We start from the raw sequence: 23,680 nt of genomic DNA on the forward strand, positions 1-23,680 counted from the left end.
ACCTGTTCGTGGCTCAAATCACAAACACAACCATCAACGTCGTTTATTGATTTGTTGTAGCATTAGCTCCAAATGTTTCTGGCTTTCCGCCGTTCTCTTCCCCAGTTAGCCACAGTAACCATAGTAACGGAACGCTGCACCGAGGGCCGATGGGAGCCGCAATGCATTCTGGGTACAGTGATGGTGGCTTGCCTTGGGTGCGCGCCGAACGTCTCGCTGCTCGTTCCGGTTTTGTCGTTGACCCTTTCGGAGTAAGTTCGTGAAGTTGTGAAGTGAACCAGGCCGGAAAATGGCGTCTACCGCGGCGGGAAAACAGCGGATACCGAAGGTGGCGAAGGTGAGCCCGCAGCGCCCGACGCAGAGCCCGCGCTAGCTGCGGCTAAGCTAGCACTAGTGATTAGCCCAAACATTTCCTGCTAGCATTGGTTAGCACTTGTGCTATCTGCCAGACTGCCTTATGTATGATGTTAAGTCGGGTTAGTGTACATTCATAGACTCTAAGGGTTATAACATGAAGTTATCCTGGTGAAAAGCATCAAGCTAACCTTCCCAGCTAAGCTAGCCCGGGGTCGTGCTAAGCTAGTTTAGCCTTTCTTCCTTCTTCTGATGATGGACGCGTTAACGTTTCAAAGCCGGTGGGAGGAGGAGGAACCGTCGTTTGATGTCCTCAGCAAGGCTGCAGTGAAGTGTGAACAAAAGGTTCATCGGAATAAAAACATAGGCTCGTTTTTAAGTTGTTTATTAGCATTAACAAGCTAGCAAATCAAATCGGTGGATATCGATAGATACTCTATTAATCCCTGCGTTAAGGTGTTTCACTGGGACAGACTCACCTGATCCATGCTTCCTGTCTCAGGTGAAGAATAAAGCTCCAGCGGAGGTTCAGATCACCGCCGAGCAGCTGCTGAGGGAAGCCAAAGAGAGGGAGCTGGAACTCCTGCCGCCGCCGCCAAAGCAGAAGATCACCGATGGAGAGGAGCTGAACGACTACAAGCTCAAGAAGAGGAAGGTTTGTGTTCGTCTCCGTTAGGCGTCCCGTTTAGAGAGGGAGGCCTCCAGCGCGGTGGCGAGCGCGTCTCCGCTCCAGAACAATGACCGTCCTCTACCTTTCAGGGGTTTGAGGACAACATCAGGAAGAACCGTACCGTTATCAGCAACTGGATCAAATACGCACAATGGGAGGAGAGCCTGAAGGAGATCCAGAGGTACCGTGCCGTTCCCCGCTCAGCGGTTCACACGACCCGCCTCTTACGCTTCCTGCCCCCCCCCCCAGAGCTCGCTCCATCTACGAACGAGCGCTGGATGTCGATCACCGCAACATCACGCTGTGGCTGAAGTACGCCGAGATGGAGATGAAGAGCCGCCAGGTGAACCACGCCCGCAACATCTGGGACAGAGCTATCACCATCCTCCCCCGGGTCAACCAGTTCTGGTAGGAGTCCGCTGAATGTCCTGTGAGGGTTGCCGTGGCAACACATGCTTTTTGTGTGTCGTGATCTACAGATTGTTTTTGTGAGTTATCGTCACTACGTTTGCGTACTTTGTTGACATGTATCCATCCGTGTTGAAGGTACAAGTACACGTACATGGAGGAGATGCTGGGGAACGTGGCCGGCTGCAGGCAGGCGTTTGAGCGCTGGATGGAGTGGGAGCCCGACGAGCAGGCCTGGCACTCCTACATCAACTTTGAGCTGCGCTACAAGGAGGTGGACAAAGGCCGCAGCATCTACGAGCGATATATCCTTTACCGCTGCGTTCCATGGCGGAGGGGGAGGAGCCGTAACCCCAAACATGGCCTCCTGGAACCCCGAGATGAGGTTCGGTTGTCCTTAATGGCGCTGCACTCGTCATGGTCCACCCCGAAGTGAAGAACTGGATCAAGTACGCTCGTTTCGAAGAGAAGCACGGCTACATCGCTCACGGCAGGAAGGTGTACGAGAGGGCGGTGGAGTTCTTCGGAGAGGATCACGTCGAGGAGAACCTCTTTGTGGCCTTCGCCAAGTTTGAGGAGACGCAGAAGGAGGTGAGGCGGCTCAGAACGTTCTCTGCTGCTGGGTTCGTGTCCCGGCTCTGGTTTGGCTGAACGACCGCACCTTTCACAGTTCGAACGCGTCCGGGTGATCTATAAGTACGCCCTGGACAGGATCCCCAAGCAGCAGGCGCAGGAGCTCTTCAAGTTCTACACCATGTTCGAGAAGAAGTTTGGGGACCGGCGGGGGATCGAGGACGTCATCGTCAGCAAGCGACGGTTCCAGTACGAAGAGGAAGTCAAGGTATTCCCTGGCTTCCCATAATGCAGTGCACGCTACTGGCATGGTCCTCGTTCAGGGTCGGTGCCCTGGAACCTGTATATCCTCACGTCTCTGCTCCGATTCCATCAGGCCAATCCGCACAACTACGATGCGTGGTTCGACTACCTCCGCCTGGTGGAGAACGACGCCGACGCAGACACGGTGAGAGAGATCTACGAGCGGGCCATCGCCAACACGCCCCCCATCCAGGAGAAGAGGCACTGGAAGCGCTACATCTACCTGTGGATCAACTACGCGCTGTACGAAGAGCTGGAGGTCAAGGTGAGCCCCGTCGGCACAAATACCGACAACTCGGCTCGATTAGCATCGTAGCAGCAGCAACGGGCCGTGACCTGTGACCCCGTTCAGGAACGCGATGCTTGTTTTTCCCATCAGGATCCGGAGCGGACCAGGCAGGTGTACCAGGCCTGCCTGGACCTCATCCCTCATAAGAAGGTAAGGTGTGTCGTCCTATCAGAGGCCGCCCGCGCGTCTCCGCTGAACCTCTGCTGATCGCCGCGTGCCGTGTTCCCAGTTCACCTTCGCCAAACTCTGGCTGCTCTTCGCTCAGTTCGAGATCCGACAGAAGAACCTGCAGGGAGCCAGAAAGGTCATGGTAAGACGGACTAAAGATCTCTGCCCAACTGTGCGTCCGTCCCCAGCGGACATGTCCACACCGGTTTCTCCCGTCAGGGCACGGCCATCGGGAAGTGTCCCAAGAACAAGCTGCTGAAGGGTTACATCGAGCTGGAGCTGCAGCTCCGCGAGTTCGACCGCTGCAGGAAGCTGTACGAGAAGTACCTGGAGTTCAGCCCGGAGAACTGCACCACCTGGATCAAGTTCGGGGAGCTGGAGAGCATCCTGGGCGACACGGACCGAGCCCGCGGCATCTTCGAGCTCGCCATAGGACAGCCGCGACTGGACATGCCGGAGGTAGGACTGATAACTTAACTCATTGAGCGCCAGCCGTTTTCAGTTCAAGGCCCACAACGTTACGTCCTCTGACTATGCAGACCAGGAACAAACGAGAATAGAAATGGAAAGCCTTTATTGTCGCTGCATGGCGGATCCACAACGAGATTAGGAACACAAAATAGAAATGGGAGGAGAAACGACACAAACTGGCACACGAGGAGTTAAAACGAGCCGTGGAACAAGGAAACCGTTTTGGTGCGGTGGAATCGGAACACAAGCTGCTTTCATCCTGCTGATCTGGTGTTGGGTCAGGAGGTTCTGTAGTAGAACCATCGTGTGACCAGGACGAGCTGCAGCTTATTGATCCTGGATCGGCTTCTCTCCTCAGGTTCTCTGGAAGTCCTACATCGACTTTGAGATCGAGCAGGAGGAGTTTGGAAACACCAGAAACCTTTACAAACGCTTGCTGCAGCGCACCCAGCATGTCAAGGTGAGAACTGCAGGCCATCGTGTACCACCTCCACGCCTTGGACCGTGGCTGAGCTGTGACCCCGCCCTCCTCCCCAGGTGTGGATCAGCTACGCAAAGTTCGAGCTGTCCCTCGACGGGCCCAACAGGCTGCCAAAGTGCCGGCAGATTTTTGAGGAAGCCAACAAGAGCATGAGGAACTGTGAGGAGAAGGAGGAGCGGCTGATGCTCCTGGAATCCTGGAGAGACTTCGAGGAGGAGTTCGGTTCCGACGACGCCCTGGAGCGAGTCCAGAAGCTGCTGCCGGAGAAGGTGAAGAAGAGGAGGAAGCTGACGGCTGAGGACGGGGTAGGAGCAGACGGCCCGACGGGACTTCCTGTGGTGTTTGCGCTCCGGCTGACTTCTTCTCCGTTTCAGTCGGACGCCGGCTGGGAGGAGTACTACGACTACATCTTCCCCGAAGACGCCGCCAACCAGCCCAACCTCAAACTGCTGGCCATGGCGAAGATGTGGAAGAGGCAGCAGACGAAGAACGACGACGTTCCAGAAGAACCGCCGTCGTCAGGGGAACCTGTACCCCCTCCGGAAAAGGAAAGAAGCGCCGAGGCGGAACCGGAGGAGGCGAACAACGATGGCGACGGCGGCAGCAAGAGTGGTGAAGGTGATGGGGAGGAGGCAGCCAATCAGCACGGGAGCAGGGGTGAAGAGGATTAGGGTTGAGTTTCATCAAGACGGACTTTTCTACTTTTATAACAAGCGATCAGAAGCTCTTTATTGGACGATCATTTACAGGAAGTGGATCAGCGGTGTCGGGTTACTCGACGTCCTCGGGTCTGACGGGGTGGGGCAGCGGGACGATGGACTTCTTCTCTGCGTCTCTGGACAGCGCCTTCCTCATGTCTGAAACGACAAGCCCACCGTTATCAGCTGACCGTGGCGATGGCGCCCCCTGCTGCTGTGCTGTATAAAGACCGTTTGCTCCTGCAGTTTGTGTCACAATTGAACGTCATTAAAATGGTCACTTCATGAAACGCACAGTCAGACCTTTATTGTGGGGCTGAGCGGTACGAGTCGCCGGCCCAGGACCCCCCCAGCAGCGTCCGAGAGTCTCACCGTAAGCGTCTTCGTCGGGCTCTCCGTTGCTGGCGGAGTAATACTCGATCACCGTCCTGTAGACGCTGTAGCCCAGGCGCGTGTACATGTTCACCGCCACCTGGTTGGACACTCGCACAAAGAGATCCACGAAGAACCCCCCCTTCCTGCGAGACGAGAGGAAGCCCATTCATTCTAAACGTTATTGAGCCGGTCGGTCCCCTTAATAAACACCTGGGCACGGGTTTGAATGCATTCAGTGACACCTGTCGTCAGCTGCTCACACCTAAACTGGACTGCCCCGCCCCGCCCCGCCCCGCCCCCTGATGACGCGGCACGCACCTCTCCGAGATCTCCTCCAGCATCTCCATCAGTTTGGCAGCGAGGCCCAGCCGCCTGAACTCGGGGGCCACGGACAGGGCGGTGACGTGACCGTGCCACTCCTCCCGCGCCACAGATCCCTCCGCCTTCCCCATGACTGCAAACAAGCAGCCGTGAGATGGGAAGCTTCTTTTACGTGACCAATCCCTGATCCATTCACCCCGAACGGTCCGTCAATAATGCCCTCTGAGATCAATACTTTAAAGGGCCTGGTCGTCGCAGGGATACAGCAACTTCACCGTCATAACTGTAGCGTGACGACGCCATCAGCCAATCAGGGGCCTGCTTTTCCTCTAGATAAGTGGGACGGGTCGCATGCGGGGAACAGGAACAGGAACTCACTGTAGCCCATCAGTTCCCCGCCAGGAGCCTCGGCGACGATGAAGTACTCCGGCCAGTGAGCCAGGTACTGGAGGTAAAAGGGGATCCCATACTAGAGGTCGGAGGTCAAGGACAACCACACACGGACACATGACATTTAAATCATAAGGCTGATCAATATCCGGAGCAGCACAGACAACAGACCATCATTGCTCTTCTTCGACTAGCAGCTGTGGACTTAGCTAAACGTCACGTTGATTCATGACCTGCTAGCGAGGCTAGCTGGTCCTCAGGGAGGATACGGTCTCCGTCAGCGGGTCCAGGTTACTGTCGACGAAACAACACGTCAGAAGCTGCTACAGAAAGACAGCGTCATCGCGCAGGAGCAGAGATGGAAGGTTAGCTATCTGGCTAAGAAGCAGAGAGATGGCAGGTTAGCTATCTGGCTAAGAAGCAGCTATCAGGTTAGCTAACTGGCTAAGAAGCAGATGGAAGGTTAGCTACAGGGCCCCCCCGTGTTCAGACCCCCTGTCCCGCTATGAGGACTGACGACCCCCGTTCACTGGCTAATAACCCATTTAAACTTTACTGAGTCGTTCTTTTCACCGAATACAATTTGAATTCTTGTCAGGTTAGCTATCTGGCTATCTGACAGCTTGAACTTAAAGGAGTTCGTCACGGCATGATGAATACGTCATAAACACCGGAAGCTGCTCAGCGATGATAAATTAATCAGGTTTCACTCACATATTGTTGAATTTAAACAAATCATCGCACGTAAACGGCCGCAGTGTTGTCATGTTGTCTCGCTGCTGTTTCCCGTCACGTGACTCCGACCGGCCCACGGAGGGAGGAGCGCCCCCTGCCGCCTCTGTCTCTGTGCTGTATTTGTTTTAGTATTTCACATTTCACTTGTGTGACTGACCTTCATCTTACTGTTAAGCCCTCATTATATTATTGTCAGTATGGGTTTGATTTTTTATCTCATTTTATTGTAGCAAATCATATTAGACATCGTCCGAGGACACAATTATTCAAATCCGTTCGTCAGCAGGGGGCGCAGGACCAAAACAACGTGCTGACACTTTCCACGAAGAAGAAGCTGAAGACGGAAGTTAAGGTTCCTCGCGTCCTTGCACCGCCATAGACAGACCGGGAAGATGAACAGACCCTTATTTGTGAGTTTGTCTCCTCGTAAAAGTCTGCTTTCGTCTCGCATTTACCTTTAATGGTAAACATACGACGTGGAAAACACCGGCGCGGCAACGTTAGCGTCCCGCTGTTAGGGGTCAAAGCTAACCTGAGCGCTAGCTTACCGCCGTAGCAGCTAGCATTAGCTTAGCTTCCGTGCTAGCCCTCGAGCGTGTTGTCACCTCGTCCAGGCCGTTCTGTAATAAATGTGGTAAACATTACTTTGTGACTCTCTGGCCTCCTGCGGGGGATGACCGCTGGTTTGTGGCTGTTTCCAGGCGCTCCAGCAGGTGGCGCGGCGGACCATCTCCAGCTCTGTCCGCAGGCAGGCCAACCAAGTCCCGCAGAAACAGAAAGTGTTTCAGGTAAGACGGTGCGTGCGGGGAACGCAGCTCGAGCCTCTGTGAGCCGTTTGATCGGCTGAGATGGATCGATATCAGCAGTATAATCAATGATCGATATCAGCAGTATAATCAACGAGTCAGCTGTTCTGGGGCTCCAGGGCTGAAGATGCTGCTTAATGTTTAAGGTGAGACGCTCAGGGAGGCGTTGCAGTTTGATGGGCGGCAGCCGGTCCACGATGGAATCAGGCTTTCAGAGAGTCCGAGCAAACCCCTGGTCAGACAGCCGAGAGATCTGATTGGTCCCACCGAGGACGCTCCGTGCGTGTCCCGGGCCTGTCCCACCGGGGACGCTCCGTGCGTGTCCCACCGGGGGCGCTCTGGGCCTGTCCCACCGAGGACGCTCCGTGCGTGTCCCACCCGGGACGCCCCGGGCCTGTCCCACCGGGGACGCTCCGTGCGTGTCCCACCGGGGACGCCCCGGGCCTGTCCCACCGGGGACGCTCCGGGCCTGTCCCACCGGGGACGCTTTAAGAGAGATTTTGCTTTTCGTTTACGTTCCTTAAGGTGTGGCCTTCACACGATTTTATTATGTTATTAGCATCATGATAATAGAGAATCTTGAAGCTTGACCATGGGTCACATGTCCACTGCTGACGCTCCTCCACCTGTCTCTCCTGCAGGAGGATAACGGGCTGCCGGTTCATCTCAAAGGAGGTACTGGTGATGCGCTGCTGTACAGAACAACGATGGTTCTGACCGTCGTCGGTGAGAATACACTTCAGCTCCTCCTACAGATACATGACACACCTGTCCAAGGTTCCGCCCACAAGTTAGAACCACCTGTTAACTCATGCTCACCTTTATTTATTGAACAAGAATGTCATAGTCAGTGCTGCTCCCTGTAACACCGCCTGTTACCTGTCTACGCCCCTCACACCGCCTGTTACCTGTCTGCACCTTCACACCGCCTGTTACTGTCTACGCCCCTCACACCGCCTGTTACCTGTCTACGCCCCTCACACCGCCTGTTACCTGTCTACGCCCCTCACACCGCCTGTTACCTGTCTGCACCCTCACACCGCCTGTTACCTGTCTGCACCCTCACACCGCCTGTTACCTGTCTGCACCCTCACACCGCCTGTTACCTGTCTGCACCCTCACACCGCCTGTTACCTGTCTGCACCGTTTGCTTTTGTTGTCATCCGGAGTTTGTGTCGTCAGAGACACGGCGATGTCTCTTTGTTTTGCTGCACCTGGACCAGGTGGTTCCGTCTCAGGTGGTGAAATGAAGTCGATGTTTCTCGTTTTGGGGATGAACTCTTCCTCTGCCGTTTTGAAGTCTTGCCATCATGTCAGAATACTGCAATATGAAATGTTTGTACCTTGTCAATATTTGTACTGGTACTATTATTGTGAGTGCTCTGATGCCCCCCCCCCGGTGACGATGATGTGTCCTTCCTTTCAGGAGTCGGTTACGTGGTTTACGAGCTGCTGAAGGCTGCCTTTCCTCAGAGGAACGTTTGACTCGCTGACTCTCTTCAAACGCAGCAGCTCTGTGCTGTTATTATGGGATTCTGTTTCATCTTCATGGGATCAATATTTATTTCTGTACTCTGATCACCTAAGGATCAATAAAAAATGTTGATCAAAACCTATTTCCTGCCTCAGATGGATGAATTATTTGTTTTATATAGTTCACTTGTGTGACTGACCTTTGTCTGTTTTGTGTATATTTGAAGAATATATATATATAATATGCATATCGTCCTGCTGCTGATTAAAACTGTTTGTTTACTGTCTAATCTTAATCTCAATTGATTTCACACGCCTCTGACCTGTGACATTCCCAAATCTCATCAACAAATGTTTTCTCATTCATATTTATTGATTCCCAGTTCAGCTGAAGAACCGCCTGTTACCTGTCTACACCACTAGAGGGCGTCGTTGCGCTGCAGCTGTGCGCCACTAGAGGGTGTCGTTGTGCTGCAGCTGTGCGCCACTAGAGGGCATCGTTGCGCTGCAGCTGTGCGCCACTAGAGGGTGTTATTGCGCTGCAGCTGTGCGCCACTAGAGGGTGTTATTGCGCTGCAGCTGTGCGCCACTAGAGGGCGTCGTTGCGCTGCAGCTGTGCGCCACAAGAGGGCGTCGTTGTACCGCAGCTGTGCGCCACTAGAGGGCGTCGTTGCGCTGCAGCTGTGCGGCACTAGAGGGCGTCGTTGCGCTGCAGCTGTGCGGCACTAGAGGGCGTCGTTGCGCTGCAGCTGAACCTGAAGCTGAAACAAACGTCGATGTTTCCTTTGGCTCCGAGCCGCCGTTCATCTGAAGTTGAAGTTGGGTGGACTCGTCTCTGTCTGCTTTGATTCAAGTCACAGAAGGAGAAGGGCCTCGAACCCTTCCCCTCCCAGCAGCGCTCCCCCAGGGGTCCGGTGGGACCGACGGCTTCACCTCTCTGGGGGGTCAAACAACCCGTCAACATTCAGGGTGGAATTCCGTTTAGCTCTTCCTGTTAGCATCTGGTTGAGGGTCCGCGGTGATCCAGCTGATCCTTCTGGGACCAGACTGGATGTTCCCTGGTGGTTCTGTGTGGTCTCGGTTCAGCTGAGTGTAGCAGGAGGACCCAGGAGGTTGCACTGGGGGTCCAGATCAGGTCCAGGTTGGTGCCCACACAAGCTCACCTGGTGGCTTGGACTGGTTGAAGAACCAGCAGCGTCGGACCTCGTCGGACCTCAGCCCGGGGACCATGCAGGGTCCGTGTCTTTGGTTCTACCTGGCCTTGCTGATTCGTCACGGGACCCTTAAATTGATGGATTTGTCAGTTGTGGACCGGGATGTGGGTTTTGGGGGCACCAACCAGCCCCAAAGAGTTCAGGGAACCAGTCCGAACTCTGGGCTCGGTCTCGGGTCTGAGCAGAACCGACCCGGATGTTCTGTCCCGGTTCAGGTGGGACTGATGGTCGTTCTGGGGACCGGATCACAGGAGGAAGCCCGACATGGAGGGGTTCGGGCCCGCTCCAGAACCGCTCCAGAACCGCCGAGGCGCACAGAAGCCCCCATCACCGAAAAGGAATGCAGAAAACTATGTAAAAGTTTCCGTGTGTGTGTGTGCGTGTGTGTGTGTGTGTGTGTGTGTGTGTGCGCTGCACACCACATGTCGTCACGGCTCCGGCGGGGCAGGCAGAGCTGAGATCAGCCCCCCCCCCCCCCCCCCCGTTAAGTAGCAGAGCGAGTCTCTCCACTTGGAAAGAGGCTCACCGGCGCGCCTGGGACGCACTCTGTCTCCGTCTCCGTCCCGTCTCCGTCTCCGTCCCCGTCCCCGTCTCCGGGCCGACAGCAGGTGAGCTTTCAGACTTCTCTTCTGCTGACGCGCACTTTGTTCACGCGGACCTTTCTTCAAATTGTATCGGGTCAGCCGAGGTGTGAGACCCGGACCGGGATCTGGACTGGTTCCGGGCTCGGATCCGGGTCCGGGTCCGGAGCGCGTCTTCTTCACAAATATTGAATATTTGAATTTGGACTCCTGTTCTTGGGTCGGCTTCACACTGAACCGGACCGAACCGGACCGAGCTGCTGCTGAGCCTCCTCGGTTCCTCTCCAGGAACTCTCGTTGATGAAGATGAAGATGAAGAGCGGCGCGTGCGTGGCGGCGGCTGGCCTCCTGGGGCTGCTCCTGCTGTCCTGCTCTGAAGCCCGAGATGAAGGTCAGTCCGCTCCTCCTCCTCCTCCTCCTTTGATGTCTGGCTGCATATTTAGTCTGAAATAAAAGATGTCATCCCGACAGAAATGCCTGATATGTCCTTTGATGTTTTTACTTCAGGAATGTTTCCTCACTTCCGGTTTGAATGCGCTGATGATGATGATGAGTCAAACAATAACGTGTATTACAGTACAAGTACAGTCAAACAATAGCGTGTATTACAGTACAAGTACAGTCAAACAATAATGTGTATTACAGTACAAGTACAGTCACACAGTAGCATGTATTACAGTACAAGTACAGCCAGACAATAGCATGTATTACAGTACAAGTACAGCCAAACAGTAGCATGTATTACAGTACAAGTACAGTCAACCAGTAGCGTGTATTACAGTACAAGTACAGTCACACAGTAGCATGTATTACAGTACGAGTACAGTCAAACAATAGCGTGTATTACAGTACAAGTACAGTCAAACAGTAGCGTGTATTACAGTACGAGTACAGTCAACCAGTAGCATGTATTACAGTACAAGTACAGTGAAACAGTAGCATGTATTACAGTACAAGTACAGTCAGACAGTAGCATGTATTACAGTACAAGTACAGGCAGACAGTAGCATGTATTACAGTACAAGTACAGCCAGACAGTAGCATGTATTACAGTACGAGTACAGTCAACCAGTAGCATGTATTACAGTACAAGTACAGTCAACCAGTAGTGTGTATTACAGTACAAGTACAGTCAAACAATAGCGTGTATTACAGTACAAGTACAATCAAACAATAGCATGTATTACAGTACAAGTACAGTCAACCAGTAGCATGTATTACGGTACAAGTACAGTCACACAGTAGCGTGTATTACAGTACAAGTACAGTCAACCAGTAGCATGTATTACGGTACAAGTACAGTCACACAGTAGCGTGTATTACAGTACAAGTACAGACAAACAGTAGCATGTATTACAGTACAAGTACAGTCAACCAGTAGCATGTATTACGGTACAAGTACAGTCACACAGTAGCGTGTATTACAGTACGAGTACAATCAAACAATAGCATGTATTACAGTACAAGTACAGTCAACCAGTAGCATGTATTACGGTACAAGTACAATCACACAGTAGCGTGTATTACAGTACAAGTACAGTCAACCAGTAGCATGTATTACGGTACAAGTACAGTCAACCAGTAGCATGTATTACGGTACAAGTACAGTCACACAGTAGCGTGTATTACAGTACAAGTACAGTCAAACAATAGCGTGTATTATAGTACAAGTACAGTCACACAGTAGCATGTATTACAGTACAAGTACAGTCAACCAGTAGCATGTATTACGGTACAAGTACAGTCACACAGTAGCGTGTATTACAGTACAAGTACAGTCAAACAATAGCGTGTATTACAGTACGAGTACAATCAAACAATAGCATGTATTACGGTACAAGTACAGTCACACAGTAGCGTGTATTACAGTACAAGTACAGTCACACAGTAGCGTGTATTACGGTACAAGTACAGTCACACAGTAGCGTGTATTACGGTACAAGTACAGTCACACAGTAGCGTGTATTACAGTACAAGTACAGTCACACATCCTGTCTAAGAGGTTTGGGCTCCAGCTTGACTTCCGGTGTTCGGTCAGCAGGGGGCGCTCGCTCGTCTCTCACTCGAACCTCTTTCTCCAGACGGAGCAGAGCCAACTGTCCTCCCTCCTCCTCCTCCCCCCCTCCTCCCCCTCCTCCCTCCTGACGGAACGGAAACACTAAATATGAGTTTCACATGATTTTCCAGAGTTTTCTGCGTCAGGAGAGACGAAAGTCTGGATTTTCTGTCCGAACAGAAAAAGAAAGTTCAGTTAAACCTCCTCCAATCGGGAGGAGGAGCGTCTCCGTTCTCCTTCTCTGATCTCCTTCGGAGCTCCGCCTCTCAGGAGGTCGTCGTGACAGGTCATGTATTTGTGGTGGGGGTCAGATCGACCCCTCGAAGAAGACTGCCGATGGGAGTCGTAGTTTTGTCCGTCTGGGAGCAGAAGGAGCCGCCGGCCCCCCCGATGGACTCGCCAGGTTGGTGGTTCCTCCGTTACCGACATGCTGCCCCCCCTCCTGGTCAAGCCCCCCTCAGGTCCCGGGTCAGCTGGACCTGAGTCTGGGCTTCACGAGATATTTCACAATGATATTCTTCACCCACCCTAACAGACGAGGCAGCTGGTCTAGTCCGAGTCCGAGTCCGAGTCCGCTAGGGAGGCACCACCGAACTCTGAGGGTCGCTCTTCTTCACGCTGACAGGAGAACCTGAACGTAACTGAAAAACAATTCCGCTTGTAGCTGATGATGATGATGATGATGGTGAAGCACCCAAACGTGCGTTCCCTCAGATGAATAAGGGAACACTTAATGAACAGAACGTGTGTTCCTTTAGAACGCAGCGGAACGTTGAGTGGGAGGTTCTGACCACCAAGCAAACATCACTTTGTCCAGGTCGTGGAGGTCGTGGGTCAAAGTTCTTCAGTTAGTTCTTCAGAGTAATCAGTTACTCTGAGGAAAGTACTAACGTGCTGCAGCCGGCTACATTTAGTACCAAATATCGATGCCAATAAAAAATCAATATGTCTCATTGTAAACAAAACTTTTATTATTTTAAGCTTTTATTTACATCAACAGAAAAATGACTTTAGTGAGCTCGTTTCATATTTCCTAGTTTATGATGTCACTGTCTAGTTTATGATGTCACTCTAGTTTATGATGTCACTCTAGTTTATGATGTCATTGTCTAGTTTATGATGTCACTGTCTAGTTTATGATGTCACTCTAGTTTATGATGTCACTGTCTAGTTTACGATGTCACTGTCTAGTTTATGATGTCACTCTAGTTTATGATGTCACTCTAGTTTATGATGTCATTGTCTAGTTTATGATGTCACTGTCTAGTTTATGATGTCACTCTAGTTTATGATGTCACTCTAGTTTATGATGTCACTGTCTAGTTTATGTCACTCTAGTTTATGATGTCACTCTAGTTTATGATGTCACTCTAGTTTATGATGTCACTGTCTAGTTTATGTCACTCTAGTTTATGATGTCACTCTAGTTTACGATGTCACTGTCTAGTTTATGATGTCACTCTAGTTTATGATGTGCCCCCCCCCCCCCCCCCCAACCTGAAGAATATCATTGTCAAATATTATAAATGAAATTCCCCTGCGGTGCTTCGTGTACATGGAAACCTCTTTTTCCTTGCTCAAGTTGTTGTAAACAACTTTCCACGTACGCTGCATGATCCCGTGTCCCCTGCTCCCCCTGGTGGAGCCCAGCGGTTCTTAAACCAGGTGCAGGTCCGAGAAGAACCGGTTCCGGATCGTCTTAAATGTGTTTAAGAACCTCTGGTGCAGCATTCTGGGAGCACAAAAGACGTACACATGTCTTCGCCGACATCGTGTATTCTTTTACCAGGTTTGCAATGGAGACTGATGTGATCAGTCAAATCCATTGTATAATCAATACCAGCGGGTCGCCTCTGATTGTGCGTTTCGTTGCGTGTCAATTCAACAGGATGAGTTGGATTGAGGTCAGGGACAGTCTGGATGTCCGTCCATGTCCACCCCTAACCCGTCCTACCATTTCAAATCGGTTCTGGATCGAGTCGATCAGGTCCCTGTTCAGGTGCCGGTGCGGAAGCAGGAAAAGCCATAATCATTGAACCTTTATACGCAAGAAGCAGAAATCTGATTCAAGCAGCTTTTAAACTTGTGTTTATTGATTTCTTGTGACGGTCTGATCGGATCATTCCAGTTGCTTAAAGGTTCATGTTGGCCCCTCCAGGCTTCCGTAGCCCGGCCCGAGCGGCCGCCCTCCTTGGGGTCTCTCTAACCGGTTCTGGTTGGTGTTGTTTGCTCCAACAGTGAACGTCGAGCTTCACCCTGGAAGCGTTGACTGTTGGGAAAACGTTGGTTCCTCACGTCACAGAACATTCAGAACTTCCTGCCGGGCTGCCGCTGAACTCTGGTGACCTTCTCTTCACAGTGGACCCGCCTTCAGATTTGAGGTTTAAGATTCTAAATGAGAACACGGTGCAGATGCTCTGGAACCAACCGCCGGCTGACATCCAGGGCTACCGAGGACGGGTGACCTCAGACGCAGGTGGGTTCTCGTTGAGCGCCGCTCCAGCCCGTAGAACCAAAACCAGACCGGGTTTAACACTAAAGTTAATCTGGGATTATAATCTGGGGTGTTTACCTTTAAGAAGTGACTCGGCATCCTGTGACCCGTTTCAGTTCTGAGGACCCGTCAGTCCATCCTCATCAGAACCCCAACCCTGCAGACTAATGTTTGGATCCAAAGCGTTCCTGTTATCCTAACGGTTCCGTCTGACTGCAGGAGAACCCGCCAGGGAGTTCAGGCTCCCTGCATCTGCAAGGAAGACCTCCATCCCGGGCCTCAGTGCGGGCGTGGACTATCTGGTGTCCCTGTCCGCCTTCACCGGGTCGCAGGAGAGTCCGCCCGTCTCCGGACAGATCGCCCGTGAGTGTGTGTGTGAGTGTGTGTGTGTGACATCACCGGGTGTGTGAGTGTGTGAGTGTGTGAGTGTGTGAGTGTGTGTGTGAGTGTGTGAGTGTGTGTGTGTGTGTGTGTGTGTGAGTGTGTGTGAGTGTGTGTGAGTGTGTGTGTGCGAGTGTGTGTGTGTGTGAGTGTGTGTGTGCGAGTGTGTGAGTGTGTGTGTGTGTGTGAGTGTGTGTGTGTGTGTGAGTGTGTGAGTGTGACATCGCCGGGGTGTGTGAGTGTGACATCACACACCCCGGTGATGTCACACTCACAACGTTCCCTTTACCAGCGCTGGAAGCTGGATCAGAACAGCTGCAAGATAGTTCTTACAGAAGCGGGCCAGATGAGTGGGAGGGTTGGGGGTTAGTGGGGGGGCGATTTGATGATCTGGATCACAGACAACAATGACATCAGCTGAGTCTGGATCTGGATCTGGTTTGTTTCCACAGGATGACAGAAGATATATCATGGAAACAAAGTTCTGGTCCAGTGTTTGGTGAAGATGAGCAGCAAATGAGAGATGAGGGACTTCTGTGTTTGTCTTTCAGTGGAGTCGAGTGGCGGGGGACCGGGACCGGGACCGGGACCGGCCCGAGGACCAGACGCATCACAATCAGTCAGTAAGTCCATACAGCACAGAACTTCCCAGAACTACGGAGCAAAGACCCCTCTGGGAGCCGGCCCACTGACCTGGGGGTGGAGTCAGTTTGGTAGCCGGCCCCCTGACTGGGTCCGTTACCGTGTCGGGGTCTTTGTTTGTCTGGAACCTACCCTGGAGACCGGCCCCCAAGGGTGACCCTACCAGGAGCGAACTCCCGACGGTAGCGCTCTCCAGGGTCACTGGGACCCACAAGCCCCCTCGCCACATCAATATGACTTCCTGCTTCTTTGTCATGCCTCCTCCCCCTCTCCCCCCCCACCTTTTTTTCCCAGAATGCTCTGCTAGCGCCTTGGCGGATTTGGTGTTTTTGGTGGATGGCTCCTGGAGTGTGGGTCGGCCCAACTTCAAATTTATCCGCAACTTGATCACAGCAACAGCCAGCGCTTTCCAGATCGGAGAGGAAAAAACCCGGGTGGGTGTGGTCCAGTACAGCAGTGACCCGCGGACAGAGTTCAACCTGAACACCCACCTGACCCGACCAGCACTGCTCGGGGCCATCGGCTCGCTGCCCTACAAGGGGGGAGACACCAGGACGGGTCGGTGAAGGACCGGTCGCTCTTGGTTGACATCTGCTGGTCTTTGGAAGTCAAAGCCTTCACCTCCTCTGTTCGCTCCAGGAGCCGCCCTCGACTTCCTCCTCCAGAACTCCTTCACCGAGGCGAGCGGCGCCAGGAAAGGATTCCCCAAAGTTCTACTGATCATCACTGACGGCAAGTCTGAGGATCCAGTGGGGAGGTCCGCCGAGCAGCTGAGGACCAGAGGGGTGGAGATCTTTGTCCTCGGTGAGTGACGATGTGAGAACAGGAAGTGGTCATCGTAGGTTCGATGTGCTGCACCGTCTGTGGCTGAAGGGTTCTGGTGTCAGAGGTCCGCTGGGTCAAACCGGGTCCGTGTCTGAACCGGACTGTCCTGCTAACATCCATCAGCCCCAGCAGTCCCTGCAGGTTGAGCTGCAGGAGGGGATGGACCAGCGCTCTGGCCCCGCCCTCACACTATCCAGCCGCAACCCAAGGGTCTGGGTCGTGTGGACTTTGGTGGATCCGGCCGGAGGACATGGAAGACAAACGAGTTTCTTCACAGCTCTTCAGAGTTCTCTGGATGTCGAAGGATCTGATCGGCCGTCCTCTTGATCCACCTCCCAGGGGGCACCTGATGGACTTTCTTCTTGTTCTTCAGGTGTCCAACAAGCTGATCCAGAGCAGATGAAGCTGATGGCCTCCTCCCCCCACAGAAACCACGTCTTCCACGTGAACAACTTCAACCAGATCAGGAACGTCCGGAGAAACCTCATTTCCCAGGTGTGCACCGGCGCAGAAGATCAGATCAGCGGCTTCGTCAGCGGAGAGGAAGGTGGGATACACGACAAACCTGTAGCTCCCTGTCTTCTTCAGGTGTTTTACACTAGTCTCTTTCTTCTTCGGGTGTTTTACACTAGTCTCTTTCTTCTTCTGGTGTTTTACACTAGTCTCTTTCTTCTTCGGGTGTTTTACTCTAGTCTCTTCTTCGGGTGTTTTAAACTAGTCTCCTTATTCTTCGGGTGTTTTAAACTAGTCTCTTTCTTCTTCTGGTGTTTTACACTAGTCTCTTTCTTCTTCGGGTGTTTAAAACTAGTCTTTTTCTTCTTCGGGTGTTTTACACTAGTCTCTTCTTCGGGTGTTTTAAACTAGTCTCCTTATTCTTCGGGTGTCTTAGACTAGTCTCTTTCTTCTTCGGGTGTTTTACACTAGTCTCTTCTTCGGGTGTTTTACACTAGTCTCTTCTTCGGGTGTTTTAAACTAGTCTCTTTCTTCTTCGGGTGTTTTACACTAGTCTCTTCTTCGGGTGTTTTAAACTAGTCTCCTTATTCTTCGGGTGTTTTAAACTAGTCTCCTCTTCTTCATGTGTTTAGCAGAGTGCTGCAGCTGTTTCTTGACTGATGTGTTCATTACTAGTTAGTCGTGTAAATGGTCCTGGTTCTGGTTTCTGCAGTCGTCGAGCCGGCCTCAAACCTCCAGGTCTTGGAGGTGGCCTTCCAGTCCATTCGGTTTTCGTGGGACCCTTCTGTTGGAGACGTGACAGGATACAAGGTGCAGATGATCCCTATGATGGCTGGCAGCAAGCAGCAGGAGCTTCTCGTGGACCCGGGCCAGACATCCGTGGTGGTCCAGGACCTGTCACCGGACGTGGAGTACCAGATCAGGCTGGTGGCTCTGAAGGGTCTGACGGCCAGCGAGCCCATCGCCATCATGCAGAAGACGACGCCACTAAAAGTGTCAGTGGGTGAGGAGAACGCACTGCTGCCAAAGAGCGAGTCAGTGGTGATCAATAAAGTCCTTACCGATCAGGCAGCCTATCCTGTGTCAGCGATCTCGCTCCCGGAACGCAAGCTGTACGTTTAGATGTCCTCAGATGAAATGTCCTGGAGGGTCCAACGCAGTTTGTGATTCTGTTTCAGCATGTTCTCTCGGTGTGGACGTTCAGGCTGACGTCGTCCTCCTGGTCGACGGGTCCTACAGCATCGGCCTTGCTAACTTTGCCAAAGTGAGATCCTTCCTGGAGGTGCTGGTGAACACCTTCGACATTGGACCAGAGAAGGTCCAGATCAGTTTGGTCCAGTACAGCAGAGACCCACACACAGAGTTCTACCTGAACAGCCATCATGACCTGAACGCCGTGGTCGAGGCCGTGAAGAGTTTCCCGTACCGGGGCGGCTCCACCAACACTGGCAGGGCCATGACCTTCGTCAGAGAGAAGGTCTTCCAGTCCTCCAGAGGGGCGCGCAGCAACGTTCCCCGGATCACCATCCTCATCACCGATGGGAAGTCGTCCGACGCCTTCCAGGGGCCGGCCACCAAGCTGAGGAACTCTGACGTGGAGATCTTTGCGGTGGGCATCAAGGACGCTGTTCGATCGGAGCTAGAGGCCATCGCTAACACGCCTGCAGAGACCCACGTCTACACCGTAGAGGACTTTGACGCCTTCCAGAGGATTTCCAAAGAGCTCACGCAGTCCATCTGCCTGAGGATCGAGCAAGAACTCCGGAGCATCCACCAGAGACGTGAGTCAGGCCCTGATCCTCGATGCTGATGACACCCTGCTGTTCATGCTGGTTACGAGAAGAAACCACGAAAAACAGACATGACAAACACAAGGAGCTTTTAACTTGTGTGTTTCAACATCACTTACAGAAAACTAAAGCCATGGTTCTCATCTGTGGAGGAATATTTCTATTCTACTTTAAGAATATTGGGAGATAAATACTGGGACGATTAAAATTGTTTAGCAGCTGCTAGTAAGTTAGAACGTTTGGATGTGTTAAAGCAACTAGTCAGCAGTAAACGGCCTAACTTAACCCTAACCAGCATCCCTCAGCGTGGACGTCCCTACACTGTGTGTGTTTCAGCGGAGCTTCGTCTCAATGTGTTGGACACATGTCCTCCGTTTGATCTTCAGGGCAAAGACGGTTCCATGTGGAAATATTAGAAGTGGGTCAAACCGTGGACCCAAACGTCCCGGTGTTTGTTTAAACACTCAGTTGGACCGAACAGAACCTGGCAGACACAACAGTAGAGCTAAAAGAGGCCAGCAGCAGCCATCAATTCCAGCAGGGCGTATGAGTCACCACTTCAGTCTGTCACATCCTGCTAGCTGCCCAGCGCCCACTGGTGTCAAGGACATGATGCTACATGCTAGCTGAATGTTATCAGAAAGCTAGCTTAAAGGTAGCTGAAAGCTAGCTGAATGTTATCAGAAAGCTAGCTTAAAGGTAGCTGAAAGCTAGCTGAATGTTATCAGAAAGCTAGCTGAATGTTATCAGAAAGCAAGCTGAATGTTAGCAGAAAGCTAGCTGAATGTTATCAGAAAGCTAGCTGAAAGGTAGCTTAAAGCTAGCTGAATGTTATCAGAAAGCTAGCTGAATGTTAGCAGAAAGCTAGCCTAATGTTATCAGAAAGGTAGCTGAAAGCTAGACTAAAGTGAAGTGAAGGTCTCATGTTTTCTTTCTTGCTGGGATCTCCTTCCAGTCAGGGGTTCCCCTCAAGACCTGAAGGTGTTCAATGAGACCGTGTCCTCCCTGACGGCCTCCTGGGAGCCGGCGCCGGGGAACGTGCTCCAGTACCATGTGGCGTACAGACGCACCACCGGCGGCCCCAAGGAGGAATTGTCCGTGACGGGTGAAGACAACATGGCCGTCCTGAAGAACCTGCAGCCAGACACTCAGTACGACATCTTCATCAGCGCCCGGTACCCGGCCGGCCTGGGGGACGCTCTGGAGGGACGAGGCACCACGTTAGAAGGTAGACAATCAACGTTTGTGGATTTCTCGGGTCCATTCATGTTAGCAGGATTTCAGAAATGCTGCTGAACCAATTTGATGCTCACCTGTTCACACCTGATCTCTGACTTCAGTCAGCAGCGATTTGCTGAGATCACCTTTTCAGATATTTAATTATAATAGTAAGAAATTTTTATCGTTCATCTTCATTGAGCCGGAGGCCAGACTTTCATCAGATGGCCCGTTTGAAGTATTTATGATTAAAGGTTTGGGCGGGGCCGGTGCTTCTTCGAAACACCAACACACTCACTGTCAGAAGAACCCTCAGGAAGGCAGGGGCTATTTCTGATGGAGGTGGGTCACATACGGTCACGGCCCAGATGAACCAGTACAGCGTGGTCCGTTTTAGCCTGCTGGAAATATGATAGTTTAACGACACCGTTACTTAAAGCTGGACCCCGTACCTGAAGGACAGAAAGAATCCAGGGTCTTCTCTAAGTAACGAAAGTCCATGTCAGCAGGAACAGAACTTTAAAGATTACACCGTCCTGCGATAATGTGTACTGCGTCTCCCTCTTTCAGAGGTGGGCCCGCCCACAAACCTGATCACCAGTGATGTCACCGACAGCAGCTTTGCAGCGTCATGGGCAGCGGCTCCTGGGAACGTGAAGACATACAAGGTCCGATGGAAGTCGCTGTTTTCCAAGGAGGCTGGAGAGAAGGAAGTGCCAGGAGGCGTGACCAGAACCGTGCTGGAAGGCCTGAGTCCGGAGACCCTCCACCAGGTGTCTGTGGTCGCCGCCTACCAGCGCCAAAACAGCCAGCCACTGACAGGAAGGGAAACCACTGACGGTAAGACGGAACTTTACTGCTGAGGAAGATACACAAGCCCCTCCCACTGTCCGCCAGTGGCGCTCTGTTCTGTTTAAAGATGCCATTAAAGGTCACGGAGGTCATCGAGGATCAGACGCATCTAATAGACTGATTGATCTCTGATCAAATACTTTATTAGACGTGGAAATCAAAGGAGCTGCACAACTTTAAGTTTAGTTTGGTTTAGTTTCTGCCTCGTTTCTGATTGATGCATTCATGGCTCCGCCTCCATCCAGTTTCAACATGTCTTGTTTTCAGCTTCTGCTGCTCATAAAAACTTGGGCGTGTCGGACGAGACCGAGCACACCATGAAGGTTGGCTGGAGTCCGGCGCCGGGCAGGGTGAACCACTATCGGCTGAAGTATGTTCCAAGCGCCGGAGGCAAAGAGGCGGGCCTTAAGGTGCCCGGAACGTTCAGGTCCACCGTCATGAGGCGCCTGAAACCCATCACCACCTACAACATCACTGTTCGCCCCATCTACAAGCACGGGGAAGGAAAAGCAAGGCAAGGAGTAGGAACGACACGTACGTTGGTGCCTGATTCAACCCTACGACAGAAACATCTTAACCACACGTTTACATCCGAGCCCATCCCGAGACGCAGGTGTGAAGCTCCGCTGCAGTAGCGTAGCTTAGCATGTTTCCCCGCTGGCTGTTGGGTGCACTCAACCCACTTGTCCTTCAGGTTGTGGTTCTGTCCGTAGAACCGGTGGACTCAACCCACTTGTCCTTCAGGTTGTGGTTCTGTCTGTAGAACCGGTGGACTCAACCCACTTGTCCTTCAGGTTGTGGTTCTGTCTGTAGAACCGGTGGACTCAACCCACTTGTCCTTCAGGTTGTGGTTCTGTCTGTAGAACCGGTGGACTCAACCCACTTGTCCTTCAGGTTGTGGTTCTGTCCATAGAACCGGTGGACTCAACCCACTTGTCCTTCAGGTTGTGGTTCTGTCCGTAGAACCGGTGGACTTTTTTTTTAGCTGCCAAAGGTTCATGCTTCAACAGGACATCTCCGACCCGATCCCAACAATTCCTTTATGCTGACGATGACTGGTTCTATCTTAGTGGCTTCCTGGACCGAGTCAAAGTTCTGCTGATTTCCACCAGAAGTAAGATTTCAGGATTGACTTGAGATTTAAACGACTTGTTAAGATGAATATTTTCTACACTGCAGGAGCAGAACACTAAGACCCGGTTAGAGGTCAAGTCCCACGCTGCTGTTACTAACTCACAGCATGACATCAGGTTCAAGGTGTTGTATTATGGACTATTGACCAACGGGCTTGAATGCAAGGGGCTGGTCTTTAAACGTTTTGAACAGCTGGAGGCGTGTTCAATTCTCATTCTGCTTGAGACGGTCCTGAAGTTCTGGTTGGGTCCTTTTATTTCAGTGTCCCCCTTCAAGGCTCCCAGAAACCTGCAGACCTCAGAGCCCACCAAAGACAGCATCCGAGTGTCCTGGGACCTGGCTCCTGGAGACGTTAAGGGCTACAAGGTGACCTTTCACCCCAGTGGGGATGACGTGGACTTGGGGGAGGTGCTGGTCGGTCCGTATGACAGCACAGTCGTTCTGGAGGAGCTTAGGTAAGCCAACGAGGAGTGTGAAGCGTCCGTAGACTAGGGACTGATGTGGGTCCATGTCGTTCCTTCTCCATCAGGTCAGAAACTAAATACAGGATTTCTGTGTTTGGGATGTTTGATGGGGGTCAGAGTGAACCTCTGGCAGGAGAGGAGAGGACCACCCTCAGCGACGGTCCGGAGCCGCCGCCTCTGGACTCTTCTGGTAAAAGCCGCACCGCTTCCTTAGCAGAGGAGACGCTAACTGGGCCCGGTCAGAACTGGACCGGCAACGTTTAGTCGTTGTCAGATAGAAGCAGAGGCTTGATGCAAAAGAACCTCACGTTAGCTAGCGATGGCTAAGCCAGCTCTGTTGCCATGGAGATAGATCTATTGACAGGTGAGCCCGGCGGCTGTCATGTCATCCATCCGTACCTGATCATGGTCATGAGTGTAGATCATTCTATCAAGCTGCTGAGGTTCCTCCGAAGTCTGGAGATTTAGACACATTGATTATTGATCATTGATAAACCTCATGCTGACCTTGTGTTGTCTGTGAACGCATCACATGTCGCAGCGTTCATGGGATCAGTTCCCCAGTCATGATCTGCTCAGCTTCCTGTGGGTGGAGCCAACACTCCACCAATCACGTCCGCACATTTAAGACGGAACTAACCACTACTAGCCACTAAGCTAGTAGCGCTAGCGAAGGTCGCCTTTGACCCGGTGTCAGATGAGGTCCAATGTCCCACAGCTTCAAGGCGTTCAAGCTAACGCCTCCAGCCTAGCGACTGGCGTTCTGTCCTAGCTGCATGGAGTCAGCCTGCGTGGTGGACCACGGCGCTCCAGAGATGTTGGGTGATGTCTGGGGCGAGCAGAACCTGTCTGAGTTCTGCTGCTGGGGCCAACGGTTCCTTTTCAGTCATCAGTTCAGGGCCTCGAGTCAAAGTGTTCTAGCGGCTTGTTTACCACGTCTGTTTTCATTGATCGTCGTATGTCTGAGTGCAGCCGAGCATCCGACTCACCCCTGTTTGACGTGATGGTCGTATGTCTGAGTGCAGCCGAGCGTCCGACTCACCGAGGATCTGTATCTGCCT

At 52.3% G+C, this 23,680-nt stretch overlaps 4 protein-coding genes across 5 annotated transcripts in view; 3 read left to right on the forward strand and 1 right to left on the reverse strand.

Moving 5' to 3' along the window:
* The first annotated feature begins 188 nt into the window (after positions 1-188).
* Positions 189-4,388, forward strand: crnkl1 (crooked neck pre-mRNA splicing factor 1). The gene is made up of 14 exons (XM_068753467.1): positions 189-337; positions 857-1,009; positions 1,114-1,205; positions 1,274-1,432; positions 1,571-1,737; positions 1,845-2,023; positions 2,103-2,273; positions 2,382-2,573; positions 2,688-2,747; positions 2,827-2,907; positions 2,985-3,224; positions 3,595-3,696; positions 3,774-4,022; positions 4,092-4,388. Exons 1-14 carry the CDS (start codon positions 290-292, stop codon positions 4,386-4,388), a joined length of 2,190 nt encoding a protein of 729 aa, XP_068609568.1. The 5' UTR covers positions 189-289.
* On the reverse strand, positions 4,353-6,289 carry naa20 (N-alpha-acetyltransferase 20, NatB catalytic subunit). 2 transcript variants are annotated; one of them, XM_068753468.1, is made up of 6 exons: positions 6,216-6,289; positions 5,771-5,795; positions 5,490-5,580; positions 5,109-5,244; positions 4,788-4,933; positions 4,353-4,574 (listed from the first exon to the last, which is right to left on the reverse strand). In XM_068753468.1, exons 1-6 carry the CDS (start codon positions 6,266-6,268, stop codon positions 4,489-4,491), a joined length of 537 nt encoding a protein of 178 aa, XP_068609569.1. In that variant the 5' UTR covers positions 6,269-6,289; the 3' UTR covers positions 4,353-4,488. The 2 variants fall into 2 exon arrangements, with proteins under 2 accessions (XP_068609569.1, XP_068609570.1); XM_068753469.1 differs by lacking the exon at positions 6,216-6,289 and having other exon boundaries at positions 5,673-5,781.
* Positions 6,290-6,556: 267 nt separating this feature from the next.
* cox7a2b (cytochrome c oxidase subunit 7A2b) lies at positions 6,557-8,658 on the forward strand. Its single transcript, XM_068753767.1, has 4 exons — positions 6,557-6,646; positions 6,938-7,024; positions 7,684-7,768; positions 8,469-8,658. The coding sequence occupies exons 1-4, from the start codon at positions 6,629-6,631 to the stop codon at positions 8,525-8,527; spliced, it is 249 nt and encodes an 82-aa protein (XP_068609868.1). The 5' UTR covers positions 6,557-6,628; the 3' UTR covers positions 8,528-8,658.
* Positions 8,659-10,616: 1,958 nt separating this feature from the next.
* Positions 10,617-23,680, forward strand: part of col12a1b (collagen, type XII, alpha 1b) — a 49,426-nt gene continuing 36,362 nt past the window's right edge. Inside the window, exons 1-13 of the mRNA XM_068754137.1 lie at positions 10,617-10,701; positions 14,726-14,842; positions 15,080-15,223; positions 16,178-16,441; positions 16,523-16,687; positions 17,082-17,255; positions 17,874-18,164; positions 18,340-18,942; positions 19,907-20,179; positions 20,740-21,009; positions 21,289-21,555; positions 22,418-22,610; positions 22,685-22,809. Of these exons, the coding sequence (XP_068610238.1) occupies positions 10,617-10,701; positions 14,726-14,842; positions 15,080-15,223; positions 16,178-16,441; positions 16,523-16,687; positions 17,082-17,255; positions 17,874-18,164; positions 18,340-18,942; positions 19,907-20,179; positions 20,740-21,009; positions 21,289-21,555; positions 22,418-22,610; positions 22,685-22,809 (2,971 nt within the window). The remainder of the gene's footprint in view (positions 10,702-14,725; positions 14,843-15,079; positions 15,224-16,177; positions 16,442-16,522; positions 16,688-17,081; positions 17,256-17,873; positions 18,165-18,339; positions 18,943-19,906; positions 20,180-20,739; positions 21,010-21,288; positions 21,556-22,417; positions 22,611-22,684; positions 22,810-23,680) is intronic.

Source organism: Brachionichthys hirsutus, chromosome 20 (assembly GCF_040956055.1).
Source record: "Brachionichthys hirsutus isolate HB-005 chromosome 20, CSIRO-AGI_Bhir_v1, whole genome shotgun sequence".
Taxonomy (NCBI): Eukaryota; Metazoa; Chordata; class Actinopteri; order Lophiiformes; family Brachionichthyidae; genus Brachionichthys; species Brachionichthys hirsutus.

Excerpts from the sequence above, each read along its gene's own strand:
- crnkl1 (XM_068753467.1), top strand. The coding sequence starts at position 290 with ATGGCGTCTACCGCGGCGGGAAAACAGCGGATACCGAAGGTGGCGAAG. Across the intron at positions 1,206-1,273 it reads AGCCTGAAGGAGATCCAGAG|AGCTCGCTCCATCTACGAAC; the intron begins GTACCGTGCCGT and ends CCCCCCCCCCAG. Across the intron at positions 4,023-4,091 it reads AGCTGACGGCTGAGGACGGG|TCGGACGCCGGCTGGGAGGA; the intron begins GTAGGAGCAGAC and ends TCTCCGTTTCAG.
- naa20 (XM_068753468.1), bottom strand. The coding sequence starts at position 6,268 with ATGACAACACTGCGGCCGTTTACGTGCGATGATTTGTTTAAATTCAAC. Across the intron at positions 4,934-5,108 it reads CTGGAGGAGATCTCGGAGAG|GAAGGGGGGGTTCTTCGTGG; the intron begins GTGCGTGCCGCG and ends CTCGTCTCGCAG. Across the intron at positions 4,575-4,787 it reads GCCCGACGAAGACGCTTACG|ACATGAGGAAGGCGCTGTCC; the intron begins GTGAGACTCTCG and ends TTGTCGTTTCAG.
- cox7a2b (XM_068753767.1), top strand. Across the intron at positions 7,025-7,683 it reads AGAAACAGAAAGTGTTTCAG|GAGGATAACGGGCTGCCGGT; the intron begins GTAAGACGGTGC and ends TCTCTCCTGCAG. Across the intron at positions 7,769-8,468 it reads GATGGTTCTGACCGTCGTCG|GAGTCGGTTACGTGGTTTAC; the intron begins GTGAGAATACAC and ends CCTTCCTTTCAG.